This window comes from Schistocerca gregaria, chromosome 7 (assembly GCF_023897955.1).
Source record: "Schistocerca gregaria isolate iqSchGreg1 chromosome 7, iqSchGreg1.2, whole genome shotgun sequence".
Taxonomy (NCBI): Eukaryota; Metazoa; Arthropoda; class Insecta; order Orthoptera; family Acrididae; genus Schistocerca; species Schistocerca gregaria.
In genome coordinates, this window is record NC_064926.1 from 388,519,277 (window position 1) to 388,541,239 (window position 21,963).

General features: G+C 42.1%; 1 protein-coding gene across 1 annotated transcript in view; it reads left to right on the plus strand.

Moving 5' to 3' along the window:
• The first annotated feature begins 901 nt into the window (after positions 1 to 901).
• LOC126281386 (uncharacterized) overlaps positions 902 to 21,963 on the plus strand; it is a 264,112-nt gene continuing 243,050 nt past the window's right edge. Inside the window, exon 1 of the mRNA XM_049980311.1 lies at positions 902 to 1,158. Within this exon, the coding sequence (XP_049836268.1) occupies positions 1,147 to 1,158 (12 nt within the window). The 5' untranslated portion in view covers positions 902 to 1,146. The remainder of the gene's footprint in view (positions 1,159 to 21,963) is intronic.

Here is a 21,963-nt window from a genome sequence, read left to right on the forward strand (position 1 = left end):
TTGTAATTCTGTCAGAGACAGCAAAGGACCTGGATGAGCAGCTGAACGGAATGGACTGTGTTGAAAGGAGGATATAAGATGAACATCAACAAAGCAAAACGAGGATAATGGAATGTACTCGAATTAAGTCGGGTGATGCTGAGGGAATTAGATTAGGAAATGAGACACTTAAAGTAGTAAAGGAGTTTTGCTATTTGGGGAGCAAAATAACAGATGATGGTCGAAGTAGAGAGGATATAAAATGTAGGCTGGCAATGGCAAGGAAAGCGTTTCTAAAGAAGAGAAATTTGGTAACATTGAGTAGAGATTTAAATGTCAGGGAGTAGCTTCTGAAAGTATTTGTATGGAGTGTAGCCACGTATGGAAGTGAAACGTGGACGATAAATAGTTTAGACAGAAAGAGAATAGAAGCTTTAGAAATGTGGTGCCACAGAACAATGCTGAAGGTTAGATGGGTAGATCACATAACTAATGAAGCGGTGTTGAATAGAATTGGGGAGAAGAGGAGTTTGTGGTACAACTTGAGAAGAAGATGGGACCAGTTGGTAGAACATGTTCTGAGGGATCAAGGGATCACAAATTTAACATTGGCGGGCAGTGTGGAGGGTAAAAATCGTAGAGGGAGACCAAGAGATGAATACACTGAGCAGATTCAGAAGGATGTAGGCTGCTGTAAGTACTGGGAGATGAAGAAGCTTGCACAGGATAGAGTAGGATGGAGAGCTGCATCAAAGCAGTCTCTGGACTGAAGACAATAACAACAACAACAACAACAACAACAACCTCTAAGTGGAGCACCACCACAAAGGCGTGCGTTAGAGCCTCGGCTACGGAGGCTTATGCGTTTACGCTGCCTAGAGCCAAACGGTCGTCGCGGTTACCTAAACGCCCCTTCCTACCGCACTCGAGCTAAAGACGCTACGGAGGCGGCCGCATCACGTGGCCAGCGCGGCCCGGCGCTAAACAATGGAGAGGGAAAGGCGGAGAGCGGCCAGCAGGAGGCGTGCGCGGCGTTTCTTGGCGGCTGCGCAGGTCGTGGGCCCGGCCAGCGGCCAGTGGCGCGCGAGACGCGGACTGCGGTGTTTCGCACGCGGGAGGGACCGAGCAACAACGCCGGCTGCCGCTGGACTGTAGCCCCGCCTCAGCATGCTCGCCTGCGTGAGTACCGCACCTCACTGTTTGCGTCTGCACGCACTCTCCCTCACCAGTCCGTTGCCTCCAAAGGAATCCTGCGAAAAAAACATACCGAGCTCAAGCTACACAGTGCGTCGTCACATTATTTTCGCTACTGAAAAATCTACAAAAAAGAGCACGTGCACAACAATTGGACTGATAACTGTATCAAGTTAAAGGAGGAGATCTAACTGCTCACAATTATAACTAACTACTAACTAGAACATGCTCCCGAATTTCAGGATTATCCAACCGGCGGATTATCCGCGAATGACAGAGTACGCGGCCGCGTCCCCTCTACCCTGTTCGGTATAGATCTGAGAAGCGCTCACTGTACGATTTGTTTTGGACCCCTCCACTATATTGGAATTTGGCAGTTTTTAATCCATAACATACTGTTTTTAGCGGTGTTTTATATTGACGGACAACGAATGTAGGGAAAAAAATTCCGAGCTTTTCCGCTCTAATGTTTTCATCATATGTCACCTCAAGATGTTGCTTTAACACAACGAAAGCGGTAGTGGTACAATATGGCTCTGAGCACTATGGGACTCAACTGCTGTGGTCATTAGTCCCCTAGAACATAGAACTACTTAAACCTAACTAACCTAAGGACATCACACACATCCATGCCCGAGACAGGATTCGAACCTGCGACCGTAGCAGTCGCACGGTTCCGGACTGCGTGCCTAGAACCGCGAGACCACCGCGGCCGGCAGTGGTACAATAATAAAAGACCAAAATACAGCTGAAACGGTTATTAATGCCCAAGATGAATACTCATTGCTGTGGTTGTCCCATCTACAATTTTGTCTGCACTATCCTCGATTAATCCGATGATTTTGAAAAATGAAAAACGGAGCCCGAAGTATTATTATAATTAGAAAAATATTTCTGTGAAGGGTAAACTACTATGTATGTGGTGCATGTTTTACCGCGGGAACACGGTGCGGACCCCGATCCCACCGTCGCACAACCGCGGTATGTGTAACACTTAACCTCAACTTCAAGATAACAATAGCTCCTTCGTGGAATAAAAATGCGACATCTTCCACTTGAAAGTGGGTGTGAAGGTGACAGTAATGAGGAATTTAATATTGCTACTCGTTTAACCGCTCTTGCGAAACAAATTTCTGGCTCCTGTTCACAGAACTTTCTACATAACAAATAAAGGCTGCGGAAGAAAAAGAGTCCGGTTTTTAACATTTTACTTGACCATGGAGATACAGCTACGCACTATTAATGTGAATTGTTGGAAAGAACGCTTCATACCATTTTATTAAAATGTCAGTGTTTGTAAATTATTCCCTTTACATGCCAACTATTGTTGGCGATACAATTGTCGGCACGAACACGCGCATTCGCTATAAAGCTGCAAAGAATATCTCTTGTTTTGGTGTCGATTTTGGGATGAATGTTGGTTTCCAAATTCCCAATAACTGTCGGCCTCTTAGGAAACAAACCCGACTTCAGAAGTCTTCACAGAAAAACGTCACAAGTCGATAAATCGAGCGAACGGGATGGCCAGTTGACGTTACCAAAACGGGAAACAGACGCTCTGGAAACATTCTGCTTAAAACTATCATGGACTTTCTCGTTGTGTGAGCGGTTACATGGACTTTCTCGTTGTGTGAGCGGTTGCACCGTCCGCTTGGGACCACAACACCTACTAATGAATACTTTGCGACGCATTTCCTGCATTACGAACGGTTGCAACACAACAATACATAATATCGATCTGGTGATGCCGCCCGGAGTGGCCGTGCGGTTCTGGGCGCTACAGTTTGGAACCGCGTCACCGCTGCGGTCGCAGGTGCGAATCCTGACTCGGGCTTGGATGTGTGTGATGTCCTTAGGTTAGTTAGGTTTAAGTAGTTCTAAGTTCTAGGGGACTGATGACCTCAGAAGTTAAGTCCCATAGTGCTCAGAGCCATTTGAACCATTTTGGATCTGGTGATACTGTGACAGTATCACCTACATCGTTCTAAAAATAAATAAAAAATTAAAAGAAGTACTGATCAATAACACAGACATGCCTCAGCACAGAGTAACTTTTGTATTATGAAATGGGTTTTCGTGAGTGTAATGACACTGTACCTGAAGTACTGTACCCAGTACCTGAAGTAGTTGTTGTTCACATAGCTCGATTAATGAAAATGGGCAATCGTCTGACATAATGAAATTTTTCAGAAAATTCGTGTGAGTGTAGAATGTATCCAGAAGTTGCATACGGAACTTGTGATGTGTTTACTGTTCTCTGAGTAATAATTGTTGCACCACTTTCAGAGTGTAGGGATAGGAATGAGTATCGAGATGCGACAACAGTCGCTGAGTTATAGCGAGGTTGTTAATGACTCGCAAATGCCGACGAACTGATCGCGCCGGACTTCCCTGAAAAGCAGCTGTTACTGTTTTCGGGGTACAAACCGTTCGTAGTCTACCAGGTGGTGACTTATTCGTTGCAGATGCTGTTGCTCTGAACTGCTTAGACCATCTTGTAATTGACTACTGAAGCGGCAGTTGATTAGTACGAATAATATCAACATTTTTGGTGAAACTAATGCTCCGTTCGTACGACACTATCACCACATATGGAATCACTATGGTCGTTTGACCAACGACCTATACTTACTGGTAATACTGAGTACTGCACCACGCACTGGTACGAAGATCAACTTCCAAGGCCGCGCTCAACAATGGCGCAAAGTTTAAAGCAGGCCATCGTTTCTGCCACTCCCTGCATTTATTATCCTTATATCTACATCTACTGTATATCCATACACTGAAAATCACTATGGCACTTTCTTCGTGAACTCTAAGAGAGCGATACGCAGGAGAATTCTAGTAGAATTCTAGAATAATCACTTAAATTTGGTTCTTACTAATTACCCTTTCACGAGATAGTGTGCCACTTCCGTTCTTTTAATATCTCCGTGACGCTCTCCCATGGGTCTAACAATCCCGCTACCATTCGTGCTGCCTTTCTATTGTAATGATGCATTTCGTCATCAGCCATCCTCAGACCAAGGAACACAAGGATGGATAATTTCTCTTATTTTCTTCCAACATCCGCCACAGTTACATTAATGGTCATTTCTTTTTCGTATCTTGTTTCGGACCATCAGGTCAATTTTCAAACCATGGCCTTAGATGTAAATGTAATCACACAGTCCTACTAATGTACATCTAACCACCTATTCATTATTCCTTATTAGTAAGCATTACATAAGTACAGATTGACAAACTTCGCATGAGTATACAATGCCTTTTCTTTCCAATCGATTTTTCCTGCGTTTGACTGAAGAGAAATAGCATTGTATACTCATGAGAAGTGTTGTCTTAGGACGTGGTTTGAAAATTTAGCTGATGGTTCGAAACAAGTTAGCATAAAATAATGACTATTACCGCAGCTGTAACGGTTATTGGAAGAAAATAAAAAAAAATTAATAGGCAAGTTGCTGCTCCTATCATTGGTCAACATGTTGGAACTTCATAAAGATGGATACAACCTACCTCGTCAAATGCAATGCAGAGCGGACGGCAGTAAATGCCAAACTACGTGTGCGATCTAGACATCTCGGTGTATAAGTGCCAACAACGCTTGCCGACCTCTTCAAAGATTTTTTGGCCTACGTATTTAAAATTTCTGGCTGTGAAAACATAGGTGACGAAGTCGTCAACGAAAGGTTACAAAGCGATGTCTACGAATCAGGATTTGGGTAGCTAAGCGACCCAGGTATACAGATGAAAATGTGTTCCGTACAGGAAGAGAGATAAGGCGAAGCGATCTGGAAACAGATTATCACACACACCGATGTAACGATATCAGATGTTCTGTAACTAGATAGCCCAGGCCAAAATTCGTTTGGCAATATCTATGCTTTGACTCCCCAGGAAATGAGAACCTTCGCCTGCGAAAAAGTGAGTGAGAAAAAGAAGGAAAAGAAATGAACATTTATTTCGTGAAACATAACTGAAAACAGGTGAAACATAATACCCTATGACGTCCATGTTCGGCTGTTTATGGTGCGAATTTTTATGATGCATATTAAAATAATTATTTAAGTGAGTTACTTTTACTTTCTTCTACAATACGTCGCTATGGCTTCTAATGTAATCTACCCATCTAAGACCTCGAAACGTATAGCGCAGAAAAATAAAACTGGCATACATTCGATATACGATGTGTTTTAATTGCAATTTTATAAAACAATTGCCAGTTCCCGGCGAGTAAATCGTATGTAAAGCAGAAATTTTTAAATGTGGTATTACATGGTTTATAAATACAGTAAATAGCAGTTTCTGGTAAATATATATGTATTTTGAATATCTATATACAGTATATGGGTCTGAATAGAAGTATTCGGTTAACCGTGTAGTTCCACTTCTGGACTGAGTCTGACCATCGGTAGATAACTGCGAGTTGAAATGGTTAGACCTACAGGCCTGTTAGTTTCCTGCTTGCCTCCACTGTCCATTTACAGCTATAGCAATCGTTGGTAAACTACTGAAGTGTGTTGCAGAGAGCAATATTTTTATTTTCCACTCGCAGGAAGGGAGTGGTGGTAGTGATGGCTTCTCCACCTCTGCGCCCACCTCTGAACGAGTTTTTATTTACCTAATTTTATCTTCGAAATCTTTACTGGATAAATACCCATGGGACTGAATAACATTTGCAGTTTGTGCGCTGAAAGACAGTTTTTGAAGTTGTCCTAGGCGGTCCTTTCTGCTTGTATGGGGTCTTTTGTAGAGTGTCTGGCAACTAAAGTTTTTGTTACGTTTTCCCGCCAGTAAAACAATGTTCTGGCTACTCGCATCTCCCTTGTGGAGGACGAGATTAGTGTTTGACGTCTCGAGTTAGGAAATTAACCGTGCCCTTTCAAAGGAACCGTACCGGAATTTGCCCAAAGCGATTTATGGAAATCAGGAAAACTTAAATCAGGATGGGCGGACGCTGACTTGAACCGTCGTCCTCCCGAATGCGAGTCCAGTGTGCTAACCACTGCGCCACCTCGACCGGTATCGCCTTGTTTATTTAGGGTCTTTCAAAAAGCGCACTGACTTTGATACATCAGATCATGAACTATTTTTAAAAAAGCGCGTTAACAATATACTTAAACTCCTTCATCACACCCTTCCAATTTCAGGTGTGAATGTCTGGCATATGACTTTCTCTACGGCGCTGACATATCGGAACTGTTCCCGTGAAAATCGCCGACACCTTGACAAGACTGCACTTGTATTTCGCAAAAAAAATGTCCAGTTTCCTCCTTTAACTCACAGACCCTTCTGAGTTTATTGACATATAAGTATGATTTAATATAACCTCATAGACATAAATCGCAAGGTGTTTCGTGAGCATTGTGAAGTATCATTTACGCCAGATAAGGAGATCTGGAAAACGCTCATGGAGCAACTCAACTACATCGCGGCAAGTGTGACAGGTGGCACAGTCTTGCAGAAACCAGGACACTTGAGCATTTATTCTATTGAAATGTGTCTACAAAATTCTCTCATCACCGCACGGCATCGGTTTCTATTAACTGTCACAACTTATTACGTCTCATCTTCAAAAAAATAAGGGCCGATTATGCCGCTCATTCAAAAGAGTCAACAGCGGTGGATGCATTTTAATATTGTGAACCCCGAAAGGATTTTGTGACCCGTAATTATGGCAATCCTGTTTATTCATGAATCCATTTAAGTGCGTCACTAATGATGATGATCCTCGCAAAAGCGTCCTCTTCTCAGAAACCAGTCAACAAACTATCGCCTTTCCTCTTTATTGGTTTTTTCAGCTGTTGCGCTGAATTCTGTAACGGGGTCAAGAAGATCATGCTACGAACCACCGCAATGTGCTGAACAGATTGGCCAGGACGAGGGCTGACAGAATACCTAATGTTCGTTGTTGAGCCCGTCTCGTTGAACTTTACAGTAAGACTGCGTACTGTTGATTCATTCGGTGCTTCGTTTCGTTGTAGAGTCGCGCGAAGAATTTCTCCGTTCATATAAAATATTTTATAATTAGCGCACTCTGCGCTATGGTTAACTGTTACATGCTTAGACACACAACGAAAAAAACCGAGAAATTCAGACAAACACCAGTCGGAATGTGTATGGAAACCGATATCTTGCACAATATTGCGATCAATCGACAAACAAAAGTATTCTACGCTATTAAAAACCGGCGCGCTTTTGAAGGAACCTTTAATGTGCTCGATTTCCTGTGTGCCTCCTGCCAGATATGGGCGTCATATACTTGAGCGGTATAGTAGAATGAAGTGTTACAATGTTTTGTATGCAGTTTCTATTGTAGACAAACTGTAGTTTCCCAGTAATAAGTCGTACCCTCTAAGCTGCTTTATCTACAACTGAGTCTATTTGGTCGCTCCAATTAATATCGCGTATTGTCAATCCTAACATGACTGGTACAGCTCTGACTCCCTAGTACTGTAATCAAAGTATACCCCGCTTTATGCTTCGTGAAGTGCACGACTTTGTGCCTTTGCATTAAGAGCAATTTATCAGCCTTTTCAAGAGTCCGATATTTTGTGAAAATGTGACTAGACATTGCTGCTGTATTTCACCGGATGGAATTTCCTCACAGATACCTGTATCTTCCGCAGAAAGCTTGATATTGCAGCTAATATTACATGCTAAGTAATTAACATTTAACATTAGCGGCAACGCTGCAACTAACGTCGGGTGCTCGTAACGTCATAATCTTCCTGGCTTGGGTCTTGGGTAATCCTCCAAATATCCTAATGTTTTACTAATTTGTTTACAGATTATCATTATTGAAATTATTTTCAATTAACAACATATGTTCATTTGAAACAGTAAAGTTAAAAAAAAACATTAATCTCAAAGCTAAAATAACAAATTAAATTAAACAAATATAGGTGAAATAAGCAATTAGAATAGAAATGGATGTTAAGGTATTTTAATTAGGTGTATTTAAAATACTCTGATAGCACAATGAGTACAGCTTGTTTTCGAAAAATGATATTCAGAAACCATCTTTATTACACAGGAAAGTATGTGGCTTGACAGCTTAAATTTATGTTGCAACAAAAGTTTTCATTTTTCAAAATTAATTAATGATAGTCGGGTATTTTAAAAATTTTATGTTATTACAAAAGTTGATACGGATTTTAAGAACATTAGTTACATTTCAACTTTTGTATGAAAACCATATTGTTATGTATCATTGTTTCGAAGATATACCCTCTAAACCTACAATTCCAAATTAACTTTCGGGGTATCACTTGGGAATGATCCCTTCTGAGTTCATTCACACATTCCCCATTAACATGCACTCTGAGTTCACTTTACAGGTTCTTAATAGTCTTACCACTTTGCGAAACAGTTTCAAAGTTAGCTTCACACGCTCTGTGAAAGAGTCATATCACATGAGAAACATAGCATATACGAATAAATAACAACTGTTATGTTACAGAAAGCAGTTGTCGTGCACAGCTGACTGGTTCCTGGCAAATGAGGCAACAGAGCGATTGTGCACAGAACTAACTCATTCTCTGATTGTCTGTTGCCATGGTAGCTGTCTTGCAGACACCTAGCTGTCAATCAATTTGTTATTCTGATCTAGGTACAGTAGGTCCTGTCAGCAGGAGAACGTTGAAGGTTAAGTCATGATTCCACCGGAGCTGAAGCTAATGTCAAATTCTAAAAATATTCTCACATCACAAATGCCTTTGTCTGCCTTACGAGTTATCCATGTTACCAAGAAAAGTAGCTGATATATGCGGATACTTCAGCTTATAGCATGACAGTGAGCTCTGAGGTCGAAAGTGGCCATTTGTTATGTGCAGATACGGCCGGTGAGGCCGAGCGGTTCTAGGCGCTTCATTCTGGAACCGCGCGACCGCTGCGGTCGCAGGTTCGAATCCAGCCTTGGGCATGGATGTGTGTGATGTCCTTAGGTTAGTTAGGTTTAAGTAGTTCTAAGTTCTAGAGTACTGATGACCTCAGAAGTTAAGTCCCATAGTGCTCAGAGCCATTTATGTGCAAATAAGTTTAAATATTTGACGAAATCTTAAAGTCCCAGCAGATCCATGACGTTAACCCTTACGCTTCTCACTGTCAGTTTTCTTTCGGAGTGAAATATGTTAATGTATCGGTATTTTAGTTATGTAGTGGTCAGAATACACGAAAAAACATATTTACCGCTGTTCCTTTTTCAAACGGTGGAAGGGGTGAGTGTTATTCCAAGTACCTCCGGGATTTCGGAAGACGACTGCGCAAAAAGTATAAGACATTCAGAAAACAGTCGACATCAGTGGATAGAACGACTCAACCAGTTTTTAACTCCTATTACAGCTGCAGAAAATGGGCATCTTAGTGACGCGGCAAACGTCACTATGTGCTCTGCAGTCCATTGACGTGAATTCTCTGGAAAGCGCGACGGCAGACTGCTTTGCAAATCAGTTCATTTGGTTGCCTATCTCCAGGCGCAAACTATCTTGATGCGACGATGCAGCACGGACCAGACGCTTAATAGTGAAACTTGAAGAGATCATAACCTATGGGTACAAGTCGTAGTTAGAGAACGTGTGCTGTACCTAATACGTCTGATTTACAAGGCTGTGGTCTTGGCCTTAGCTTTTGGTTAAAAAATATAATTTTAAAAGGTTGTGATATCGCTTTTGGGTCTTGGTTAAATGCTAGACTACAAATACAAAGATCTGCGATTCAGTCCCGTTGGGATTTTCTCTTCTGACTCACATAGCTTCTCCTCTCTCCTCTGTCATCTATTTGTTAACGTGAAAAATGTCATGGTCGACGTTAAATTGCAGTGCTCCCCATAAGTGGCTGGGTAATACAGTTTATAGTTCTCAGAAAGATAAGAAAATACCAGATCTAACTGGGCCATGTTTAGTAAAAGATTGTGGTGTTCAATCTCACGTTCAACAAAGACAACTTTACAATTTTATCGTAGTATAATTCGCTAATAGTTATCTGTTGAACGTTCGGTTGTATTTATTCCTTTATGGCGGTCTAAGTGCAATTGATAATTTTTTGAAGTAATTTTATTTGATCGACAACCACAGTTCCGTAATTTCATTCTTGAAAGAGAGCAGCATGCTCGTCTTAGACATCGGCTGAGAAAAAAAAATTAAATGTCAGTGATGAAATCCCAATATGTGATGTTCACAAACATTCGTCTTAAATTTTGGAGAATATTCGTATGTGGAATCTATTTATTACATAATAATACATTGATTTCGTATCATATTGTAATGCAATAACACATTCGCACTTCTTGTAGAACATGAAGTAACGCTGATGAAAGGAAACGTTAGTACCATGATTTGGTTCATACGGCTGTGAATTACAAGGTGTTTCAAGAAAGTTCAACCGATTTCACAAGACTATGTTTCTCGCGTGAACGAAGTTGTTTTGAGAAGTGTAAATTCGATCAATGACTGCAGATACTTCGGCAGCGGTTTCTTGATTATGATTTCTTCTGGTGACCTGGTGTTAGTAATGGTCTAGATTTTTATCAGATGCTTGAATAAAGCGCAAGGTTCCTTTTTGGCGGTTTATTCAGTCCAAGAGAAATCTCATCTCTTAAGACATAGACGCTGCATTCCAGTTTCATCATTATAACAGTGAACTATAACTTTATTCTGTATGTTCCAATAACCAGCAACTGTCCACAGCTGATAATCAATTTGTCCCACGTTACAAGCACACAATTTCGTCCTCAGACGTCGTAGCCGGCCGCTGTGACCGAGCGATTGTACGCGCTTCAGTCCGCAACCTCGCGACCGCTACAGTCGCAGGTTCAAATCCTGCCTCGGGCATTGATGTGTGTCATGTCCTTAGGTTAGTTAGGTTTAAGTAGTTCTAAGTTCTAGACTGATGAACTCAGAGCCATTTGAACTATTTTCAGACGTCCTTACATACAAGCCGACTCTACCAAGCTTCCAAAACCAAAGATACCGAAGATAGGTATTCACGAAGTTTCATTGCTATGAAAATATACATTACGACATAAATGTCTGAACACAAGGAGATAGAAATTATGCGTTATTTCAAAATATGATTAGTGTTAATATATTGAGTTACTGTTTTTATTCAAATCTGTTTTAAACCAAAGTACCTGGATAACTATTCTTCTAGAAGCTACAGCATTTACGTCTTCTGAACACACACAAAAATTTTCACGTTAAGTTAAAATAACGAGATTGCAAATAGCCTGAGGTCAAGTAGATAATGGGCACAGCTTCCGAAGCCGTAAGAGGCGTGTGTTCACAAAACGGTACCGTAATCTTCGTTTTAGAAGTCGGGAATCGGTAGGTTCAACACTAGACACAAATCACCAGCCAAGGATTGTTGTATAGTATATGAAAAACTTAACCAAGTGGCATCCCCTTCAAACAACTTTGAGTGAACAGAGACGCACCTTACCAACAGCATGCAGTAACGTTACACCTGTTGGCAAAAATATGAGACCAGTTTGGATGTTTGTCATATGTCTGGTGGAGGGCATATTGAACATCTCTAAAGGGTAAATGCAAACTCTGATTCTAAATGTAACTGTAAAATGTTCTCCAGGTTTGCATATTCATGGGTGTAAAAAAAAAAAAAAATGTACTTGTGCAAAATCTGATGATTGTTTTGAAATGAAAAACATTGTAGTTCTATATGTAAGTTAAAATTTACTCCAAGTTTCTGTTTTCATTTGTGCAGAAGATATAGTACTGTGAAGCCGGGTGAATTTTTTTGAAACACCTGGTGTCACTTAGGCGCATGACTGTCAGCTGTACATGTGACGACTCTCTTTCTATCAGTGACACAAAGTGACAGAATCGGAAGATTGCCGATACTTTTATTCTACAGAGCGATTATTCCTAATTTATCTCGTAAACAAGAAACATCTGTTCTCTCGCACTAGTTGTTTTGGTGTCTGGACGGCTCTACTTAGCCCCAACATTGCAGTTCACTGTTACCATGAAAAAATTTAGAAGCCAAAGCGCAGCAGAATCGCTAGCAACTGTTTCATTTAAGGCTGGAGTGTTCGAAATATAAAACTGCTTAAAGCATTATCTAGAGTACTGAGAACCCAGGCGGTGGCCATACCTTTGCGTTATTACGACACAAAAAATAATCCGCTTGCTTATCAATTCGAAGGCAGAATGAGGAAAAAATCATCGTACCTTCATAGCATTTGTGGACCTAGACAGAGCGTTTGGCAACGTAAAGTGGAGCAAGGTGTTCACAATTCTTAGACGATTTAAGCGGAAGAACTGAAGAATTCTCCTGTCTGAGAACCAAGAAGGCAATCGACGGCCAAAGACAGCAACGTACCAGAAATAGATCTCCACGCCCCAAGATAGCGTCCTTCAGTAAGAATATAAGTAGTGTTATGATGGAGGTTGTTGAAAGTATACGTCTGGACTACATCACAATCACATTCGGAACTCGGAGACGATGAAATTGGAACCATTTGAAATGGGGTGTTGTTAAAGAATTTTGAAACTTAAGTGGATAAATGCAGGGCAAAATGAAGTTTTAGAAACAGTAGGTGAGAAAAGTAGGACAGGTAAGTAGCGCACCTGTTATCACCTCCAGAAGTAGGTAACCAAGTGCTGGAAGCAGTTGTAGAGAGGAAACAATAGCAGGGGCAGATGGAGACTAGAATACACTGACCAGGTTATGGACGATACTGGATATAGTAGTCACGTAGAGATGAAAAATTAACAACATATGGTTCAAATGGCTCTGAGCAGGAGGTGGATAGTACAAGCTAGTCGAAAGACTCATGACAAAAGCTTTTCTTTTTTTGCATTCTAGCACTGAGTCATTGATGGAGTGGGAAACAAACGGAAGTAGTACTCACGATACGCTTCCTGATTTCTGTGACGGCCGTTATTACTAAATTACTCGGCTTCGTGACACACGCATGCACACTGGTCCCTTGTTGACAAGTTGTGGGTTGTGTTTAGTGGGTAGTTTTCACACTCATCACTTGGCCCGAATGGTAGGGGAACCACACCGCACCACACCGTTCAGTAACTGTCTGAAACAATCTGTTAAAACAGTTAAAATTATGTTGAGTGTTTCGTGTCATATTTATCATTCATACACTTAACATAAAACTTGTGTCCCCATTAAGATTCGTGCGGTGCCTTTTCTCTGTCTTTCCTTGTTTTTTTTTCAATTTATTTGTTGCGGGGAGTAAATGATGTAAGAACTAATACTACTCTATCGTGTGTTTCGTTCGAACTAGTGTTGTAATTTAAAAGATATTTCGATATTCATAACTGGAATGAAAAGTGATGTACCCTAAAAATAATCAGACATCCAAGTATTTACACGCTACAGTGTCAGAATTATAGATTTAAATTTCAGAAATATGTACTAAAATGTCGGAAATGTGCATTAAAGCACATCTGTCGCGTCTTCACAGAATAAATCAATACAAATTAAAAACTCCTACAGAAATAATTAGAAATTACTAATGTTTGTTAAAAGTGTGTAGCATAATATTATTTTAAAGCAAATAAAATTATTTTAACAGATAATGATGCTCCATCAACACCTTGGTAGTCGGATCTTATATATTTCCAGAGCACGCACCAAAGCAAATTCTGGTTCCTCCAGTCATTCATACTGTACTGAAGTGTCACTTTATAAATAGAAGCTGGGCCTGTATTCTTGCTCCACCCCTTGCATTAATGGCAATCTGGATGCTGTGACAATCTTCTGGGTTTAGCGCAAACAAAATCTGAGTACAAAATGCAAGATTACTTTTGTGGAAAGGCATGTGTGATGTCAAATTAGTGAAAAGTTCCGCGTCGTCAAAAGTGAAAACAGGAAATGCCCTACGGAGGGCAACCTGCGTGATAGAATTTAAGCTGTCACCCTTAGGTTTATTTATATGGGGCTGTGTAACAGACCTTATAAACATGGATGATTTGCCGAAAACAATTCCGGAACTTAGAACACCATCTCTAAAGAGCTCGCATCGGTGACTCCACAAAAATTCTAGAATATGTGTTGTGAAGTGGAGTATCGCTTAGATGTTCAAATGGTTCAAATGGCTCTGAGCACTATGGGACTTAACATCTGTGGTCATCACTCCCCTAGAACTTAGAACTACTTAAACCTAACTAACATAAGGACATCACACACATCCATGCCCGAGGCAGGATTCGAACCTGCGACCGTAGCGGTCGTGCAGATCTAGACTGCAGCAGTCACGCGGTTCCGGACTGAGCGCCTTAACCGCGAGACCACCGCGGCCGGCAGCTTAGATGTTGTCTGTGTGATCAAGGAAAGTCGTATAGAATTCCTGTGAAGTACTTAAGCAAAATATGAAATGCCGAGATTTTAAATCCACTCTCAAACATTACGAACTGAAATTTCTCCAAACTGTTGGGATATTTCACTGGAAAAAACTCCACATCAAGCCGCCTTGCTCTGTTGAGCTAGGCATTAAAAATGAAAACACAGGTCAACAGCTACATTCTCTCGCTGTTGGAGACAGCGACCATTAATGTTTTGCTATCACCATGCAGTAGCAGAGCAGACATACAATAGTAGCCTCGACCTGAATATACAGGACTAAATTGATGTAGATTTATTAACTGAGTAAAAAAAAAAAAAAAGGGAACTAACTCTGAACGTACTAAAGGGTGACAATTATTGAAAAACGTAAATTAGGTACAAACTACGGCGTGCACACATTTTATTCAACATGTAAACGTCCTACAGTTAATCGGATTTATCTTATGACATGTGCGAGATACACCCCCCCCCCCCCCCCCCCCCCCATGATTGCAGATGATGTGGCGCTGACTAATACTGAAATTCTGCATGACCCCCTGAAGTGTCGAAACATCGAAGTTGTCGATGACCTCCTGAATTGCTGTTTTCAGCTCAGAAATGGTTTTAGGTTTATTGCTGTACACCTTGTCTTTAATAAAGGCCAACAAAAAGGAGTCGCATGTGTTCAGATCCGGAGAATATGGCGGACAACCGTAGCTCTTGCCAGTGGCCTCAGGGTATCCCAGAACCAGAACGCGGTCCACGAAGTGCTCCTCCAGGACACCAAACACTGCTTCGATTGGGTCAAGCTCCGTCTTGCATGAACCACATCAGGATCACTTTGGATAATACCGTTAGGTAGTCACCGTGCCATCAAGGACAGGCGACTGGACATTGCGCACCACAAAGTGACCTGTTGAGGGCGAAGAGACTTCTCGACGGCGAAATGTCCCAATTTTGCATATTGAAGAACTCATCCAAATGAAAGTGCGCGTACTAATTTCCATCATGCCCCACGGCCAGCCGTGCAGTTTGAACCTTGTAACGCAAACCGTTCAGAAGTTATGATGATTTTATTTCATACAGGTCAATAATTGTCACCATGTATAAGAACCATAACGAAGTCCTGCATGTTCAGCAGGATTTGGGTGACGTGACTTTGGAGCAACTTGTACTCAGATCAATGCTTACACAGTTCAGGAGTGTGGAATGGTGCATAGTTTTACTGAAAGTATAGGTAGGCTAGAGAGCGATGCTGGTGAACTAGCAGATGGACCCTGTCGACGGTTAGTTTGCTATCGTTCGTCAGTGACCGTAAGAAATATCAGATGCCCCATTTAATCTCATGGAAGTATTTCCAACACCAGAGGACCTAACTCACACGTCTGAACGCTGCTCTTTTGAGAAGAGGGGTGCATGACGGCACACGGTGTTTTGTCGTACCCACGTTACTCGTACCGAGTCACAGGACTGTTCAGTGTCAACGTACACTCATCAGCTCAGATGCCTTTTACTTGTTACGAGTCGCGGCGTTCACGTGCCCTGGTAGTGAGTCTGCTGTGACGTGTGGCGACCAGAGGTACACTGTCTGAGCAGAAGTATACGGACACCTCTATGTAATGAGAAATTGACCAGTAGGTGTCACGAGAAACGGACCCGCCAGAATCAAAGGAGGCAGATAGTATTGTACTTTCGGTAGAGAAACAGCAACAGCGGAGCAACTTGGTCAGGACAGCCCGGTGACATCGAACGTGTACAACTCACTGGGTACTACCTGAGTGACTGAGTAACAAATCCATCAGGGTAATGTGAGCCATTCTAAAGCTCCCCACGTCGATTGTTGCTGACGTGGTTATGAAGTGGAAATGTGAAGGATCATCCACAGCTAAGAGAAGAGCAAGGAGAGAGCGTGTACTGGCAGTCAGGAACTGTAAAAGGTGGTTGCATAACATCGCATGAAATCAGCGAAACGAATCTCTCGTAAGTTCCAAAGTGCTACGAACAGTCCACCTAGGACAGTTACCGTGCGTAGTGAATACAACGGTCGAGCAGCTCCTCACATGTCGCAAATTTGTTTAGTCAGTGCTAAGCGACGCTTGAGGTGGAGCAAAAAGCGACGTCACCCGACAGTGGACAAGTGGGAATGAGTGATTTGGATTGATCAATAACGCTGTAACCTGTGGCAATCTTCCAGCAAATGTCATAAAGCAGCGTCTGTGAGACCGACGTTGGTGGACAATAAGGTTCCTAAAATGGACTGGCCTATTCATTGTCTCAACCTGGTTCCAATGGAAGACGTTTGGTATGAGAAAGAACGTCGACTTCCCTCCAGATCCTAGCGTTCAGCGTCATTAGCTTCTCTGGTTTTGGTTCTTTAAGAAGAATTGGCTATCACTTCTCGACAGACATTCAGGCACCTCATTGAAAGTTTCCCTGGCAGACCACGAGCTGTCGTAAAGGTTCTACAATGTCCAGTTGAAGTCTTCTGATTTTCGACTGTAGATAGTCACGATGTTGCCTTTAGGCATGGTGTCGACCGAACTGAAAGTGTGTCTGGCACACCCCATCGTGACCGTACATAGCTTGTACAGTGTCCAGTTGGGGTCTTCTGGTTTTCGACTGCAGACAGGCAGGATGTCGAACTAACTGTAGATTTGTGGGTGGATGTTCACATAAGAGGTATTTCCATGATGTAAGGAGGCAGCACTGAGTAGTTCGTGTTGTGTTCGTTCTCTGTACTTCTGTAGCGTCTGACCAGAATTATATTGTACATGCCTTGAGGATGGGCTCGCCCTGTTCTTAGTCTCGTATCTTCCGGATGACATACGACTGCACGATATCGGAGTTGGATTTTGCTGCCATGAAATGCGCTGATACCGCGTCTCTTGTCCAGCCTTCGTTCGACTATCACGCTGAAGGAACAGTACAAGGTCTGTCGTCATACCTCATGAGGAACGTCGAACTAATAGATTCGCAGAGGCGCTCTCGATCCAACACAACAGCTATCTCTTATTCAATTTCTCATGAGCTTATCCAACGGCCCTCTTAACTGTTATCAATTTTTATGTGCAGATGTGTAACCTCTACTTCTCAACAGATGTCATTGTGCCATTTCGTTTCTAGCAGTAAGCTGCTGTTACGTACCTTAAGGTGACGCCAACTCATTGTATACCCATTAGGACTTAAAGACTGTCCGAAATGAAGGCATCTGTGGACTACACAACTTAAGTGTCACCCGATTTTTGTCATGCAAGTTGTTGACAATGAACAACTGTAAGCCGGCCAGAACGGCCGAGCGGTTCAACGTGCCTCAGTCTGGAACCGCGAGGCAGCTACGGTCGCAGATTCGAGTCCTGCCTTGGGCATGGATGTGTGTGATGTCCTTAGGTTAGTTAGATTTAAGTAGTTCTTAGTTCTAGGGGACTGATGACCTCAGATGTTAAGTCCCATAGTGCTCAGAGCCATTTGAGCCATTTTGAACAATTGTAATCACTGAGACAGCCGCTGTGCATACAGTGATAGTTTATGTCGGTAAGAGCCTAAGACGCTTTTTTATTAGGGATGGAAGGTGTTAGTATTCGCAGAAGATTTCTTGCTTAGTGAATGTATTTCCTAAGTGACAGTGATTACGTGCATCTTCGCGTGAAATACCAGCTTACCGAATACTGAACTCGATTTTTGACTGGATTCAAGAATTCCTAGCAGACAAAAGATAACACGTTGTTTTAACATCAACAGATGGAAAAGTACAGTGTAGGCTTTAGAGGCTGGTAGTTATGCTCTTGGGAAATTTTGTTATTCAGTTATTAGATCGTGGTCAAAGGGATGTTTGTGTGTCTGACGTTTCGTCTCATAATGCTGGAGATACACTAATAACTCAAAACATTGCACCGTTGCCCACCACGACCGACCTAGTGGCCTTCTGGGCTAGTGACGCGGCAAGGGCTGAAGGTTTTGGTGCAGGCACTAGTGTTTGGAAGCACACCGTTCAGCACGCATTGTTGAACATGGGTCTCTGTAGTAGACGACCCCTGCGCGTCACCATGTTGTCCCAGTACATAAAGGTAAACTCAGTCAGCAGGCCCAAGCGGGCTCACCGGTACAGACCCACCGCCGTGTCGTCCTCCGCCAGTGGCGTCATTGAATGCAGTATGGAGGAGCGTGAGGTCAACACGCCGCTCTCTCAGGTGTCGCCAGTTTTCGTAACCTGCTACCATTACTGCTCGGTCAAGCAGCTTCTAAGCCGTAAGCCTGCATCGCAGGGCGGGGTACAGCCTGTTCCAGCCCCCCCCCCCCCCCACACTATCGAAAAATCCCTGGCAGCACCGCGAATCAAACCAGGACTCTCCACGTGCCCGTCAGCGCGCTGAACACTTGGCTACGCAGGAGGACATCTTGACCCGATAACATCGACAATTAGGTTTGCAGGGGGCACTGGATCATCGAGACCGAATCGTGGATCAATTCAAACTTTTCGCTTTCTTACATCAGGTCAATCGATGTGTCCAACCACGCCATCATTTAGGCGACGGCCGCTCGAATCACTGACCACGCCACGGGTGCAGGCTGGTGAGGCAGCTCACCTGGGTTTCCGTTAGACCTGTAGCAGTATCACCTAGACAGCTGTGGACTACGTGAATGTTGTCGACCGTGTACGTCACTTCATTCTTGATGCCTTCCCTGACGGCGATGGCACCTTCTAGCAGATTAAATGATACAATAGTTTCAGGTACATGATAGTGAACTCACGTTGATATCTTGGACATCGAATTTACACAATTTCGGACGGCAGTTCCGCAGCAACAACCCACTGGCCCATAATTTATGGGAATTTAGTGCTATGAGCGTAGACAATCGACCAGTGTCAGATACGTCCAGAAACCTACCAAGGACTTGTCGATCTCATGTCATGCAAATCGCTGATATATTGCATTCGCTGTGAAGCAGGTAGTCATATTGTTTTAATGTTTTGGCTCATTAGTGTGTCTTCTCAGACTGTAACGACTTATTTACAATTCTGAAATTGAAGAAGTTCAGCACGTCGACTTATTAACAAGCAAATATTACCTTAGCGCCCGCAGCTTCGCTCGCTTAGGCTGAATGGCTCGCAAAGATTTCTTTTTGTTTTTTCTGTAATCGAATTTATATGTTGTTACGCCCACTGCTTATGTATAAATCTACATATCATGAGAGTTAGTGACCCTTTACACGACTGACAGTCTTTGAACAATTAAAGATCTTTCAACGGGCTTAATGTAATTTCATATAACGAGTTTAAAAAATGCAAAGAGACAAATCTGATACGTGCAGAGAGATTATAATTAAAATTAAACTTTCAAAACACTGTAGATACAACACTACTGATGATAATGTCGTCACATTGCAACGGAATATTTTCGGAGAAGGGGGGAAAACGTGTGACAGAAGAAAAAAATAGTGATAAAATTGATCAATAGATGGTGCTGTATGTGTCAGGATACGTAAATGAGAAGACATGTCATGCGCACGATCCATTGAAGATGGTATAAACACTCCGAGTTTACGGCTTAGAGATGAAAAAGAGCTCAAGGCAGGAAGATATGGAGGACGCACTAAACCAGTCGAAAGTCGAATAAATAAATATGGGGAGAAGCGTTAAAAAATTCTAAGAAATAAAAGTAATACAATGAAAAGATCCCTCCCCTCCTCTTTCACCGAGACGTCGAAACGTTGTTTGGCGTTTTTAATCTAAACAAAGCAGCACTAAAGCTCCGAAAGTCCTTTTCTTAAAGTACGGAAATCTTATTTGTACGAGAGTAGTATTTAAGAGACATCGTTAAAACATGAACCCTGTTATTGGAAATTTTGCAGGGCACGTTGCTGATAGCGTAGCGTTAAAGCGCATGGGTACTGTGTATTTGCCCATTTTAAGTGCTCAGTGAGTTTTTCCTTATCATCTTAGAGATACACGTCTGCACTCAAAAGAAGTCTCTTCATAAGTCAACTTGTATGTTTCAAATTATTCGTGGCCAGTACAGGACCGAATAATTTATCGAACAATAGTGAAAGAACAGTTTAATATTTGAGCACATGTGGTGACGCGCTGTAGTACGTGGCATTGGATAACAAAAGATATTTTGCTACTTACACCTTCTCCGCACTTTAGTTGTTTCCAAGAAGGAGTGTGTGTCAGTAGCTTAGAGGAACTGTTTAGGCCACAGGAAAGTTCGCTTATTTAATTACCATACTACAATTTTTTTTTATTTTTTCAGTAAGCAACGCTAATGAGCTCTTACGTAAAAGCTACACACATAACTATACTACCAAACTAAGTTCTGGTTATCTGAACAAAGGACACTGCTAAACTTATTGTATTAGAAGTATTCTGTCCCTTTATTGTCAGTTCTTTTTGACATTGGTTCCGAGTCCAGAATGCTTCTCCGCGTCACTTTGAAATGTCCCCGAGCTGTAAATATGACCGTGAAACATGATATATGACGCTGTGACACCTAACAGAAAAGCTTCCTGAAATGGTGGTATATGCCCGCACTTAAAACTGTTGCAGAATCGCCTACACGTCCAAGCCTTAACACGGTACTGCAGGAGGAAATGAATAGCTTACGTAGAGCGCATGTGATGGTATCTTTTCTTTTTTTTATGGTTTCTAAGTAATTGTAATTTGAAAATGTCGTTACTACATTTAAGGGTTGGACAAAATTGTGCAAACACTGTGAGAAATACATGCTTGAAAATACAGGGTGACAATTACTGAATATACAGGGTGGTCCATTGATCGTGACCGGGCCAAATATCTCATGAAATAAGCATCAAACGAAAAAACTACAAAAAACGAAACTTCTCTAGCTTGAAGGGGGAAAGCAGATGGCGCTATGTTTGGCCCGCTAGATGGCGCTGCCATAGGTCTAACGGATATCAACTGCATTTTTTTAAAAATAGGAACCCCCATTTTTTATTACATATTCCTGTAGTACGTAAAGAAATATGAATGTTTTAATTGGACCGCTTTTTTCGCTTTGTGATAGATGGCGCTGTAATAGTCACAAACATATGGCTCACAGTTTTAGACGAACAGTGGGTAACAGGTAGGTTTTTTAAATTAAAATACAGGACGTAGGTACGTTGAATATTTTATTTCGGTTGTTCCAGTGTGATACAGGTACCTTTGTGAACTTATCATTTCTGAGAACGCATGCTGTTACACCGAGATTACCTGTAAATACTACACTAATGCAATAAATGCTCAAAATGATGTCCGTCAACCTCAATGCATTTGGCACTACGTGTAACGTCATTCCTCTCAACAGCGAGTAGTTCGCCTTCCGTAATGTTCGCACACGCATGGACAATGCGCTGACGCATGTTGTCAGGCGTTGTCGGTGGATCATGATAGCAAATATCCTTCAACTTTCCCCTTTCACATCAGGTGAACGTGGGGGCCATGGTATGCTGCATCGACGACCAATCCACCTGTCATGAAATATGCTATTCAATACC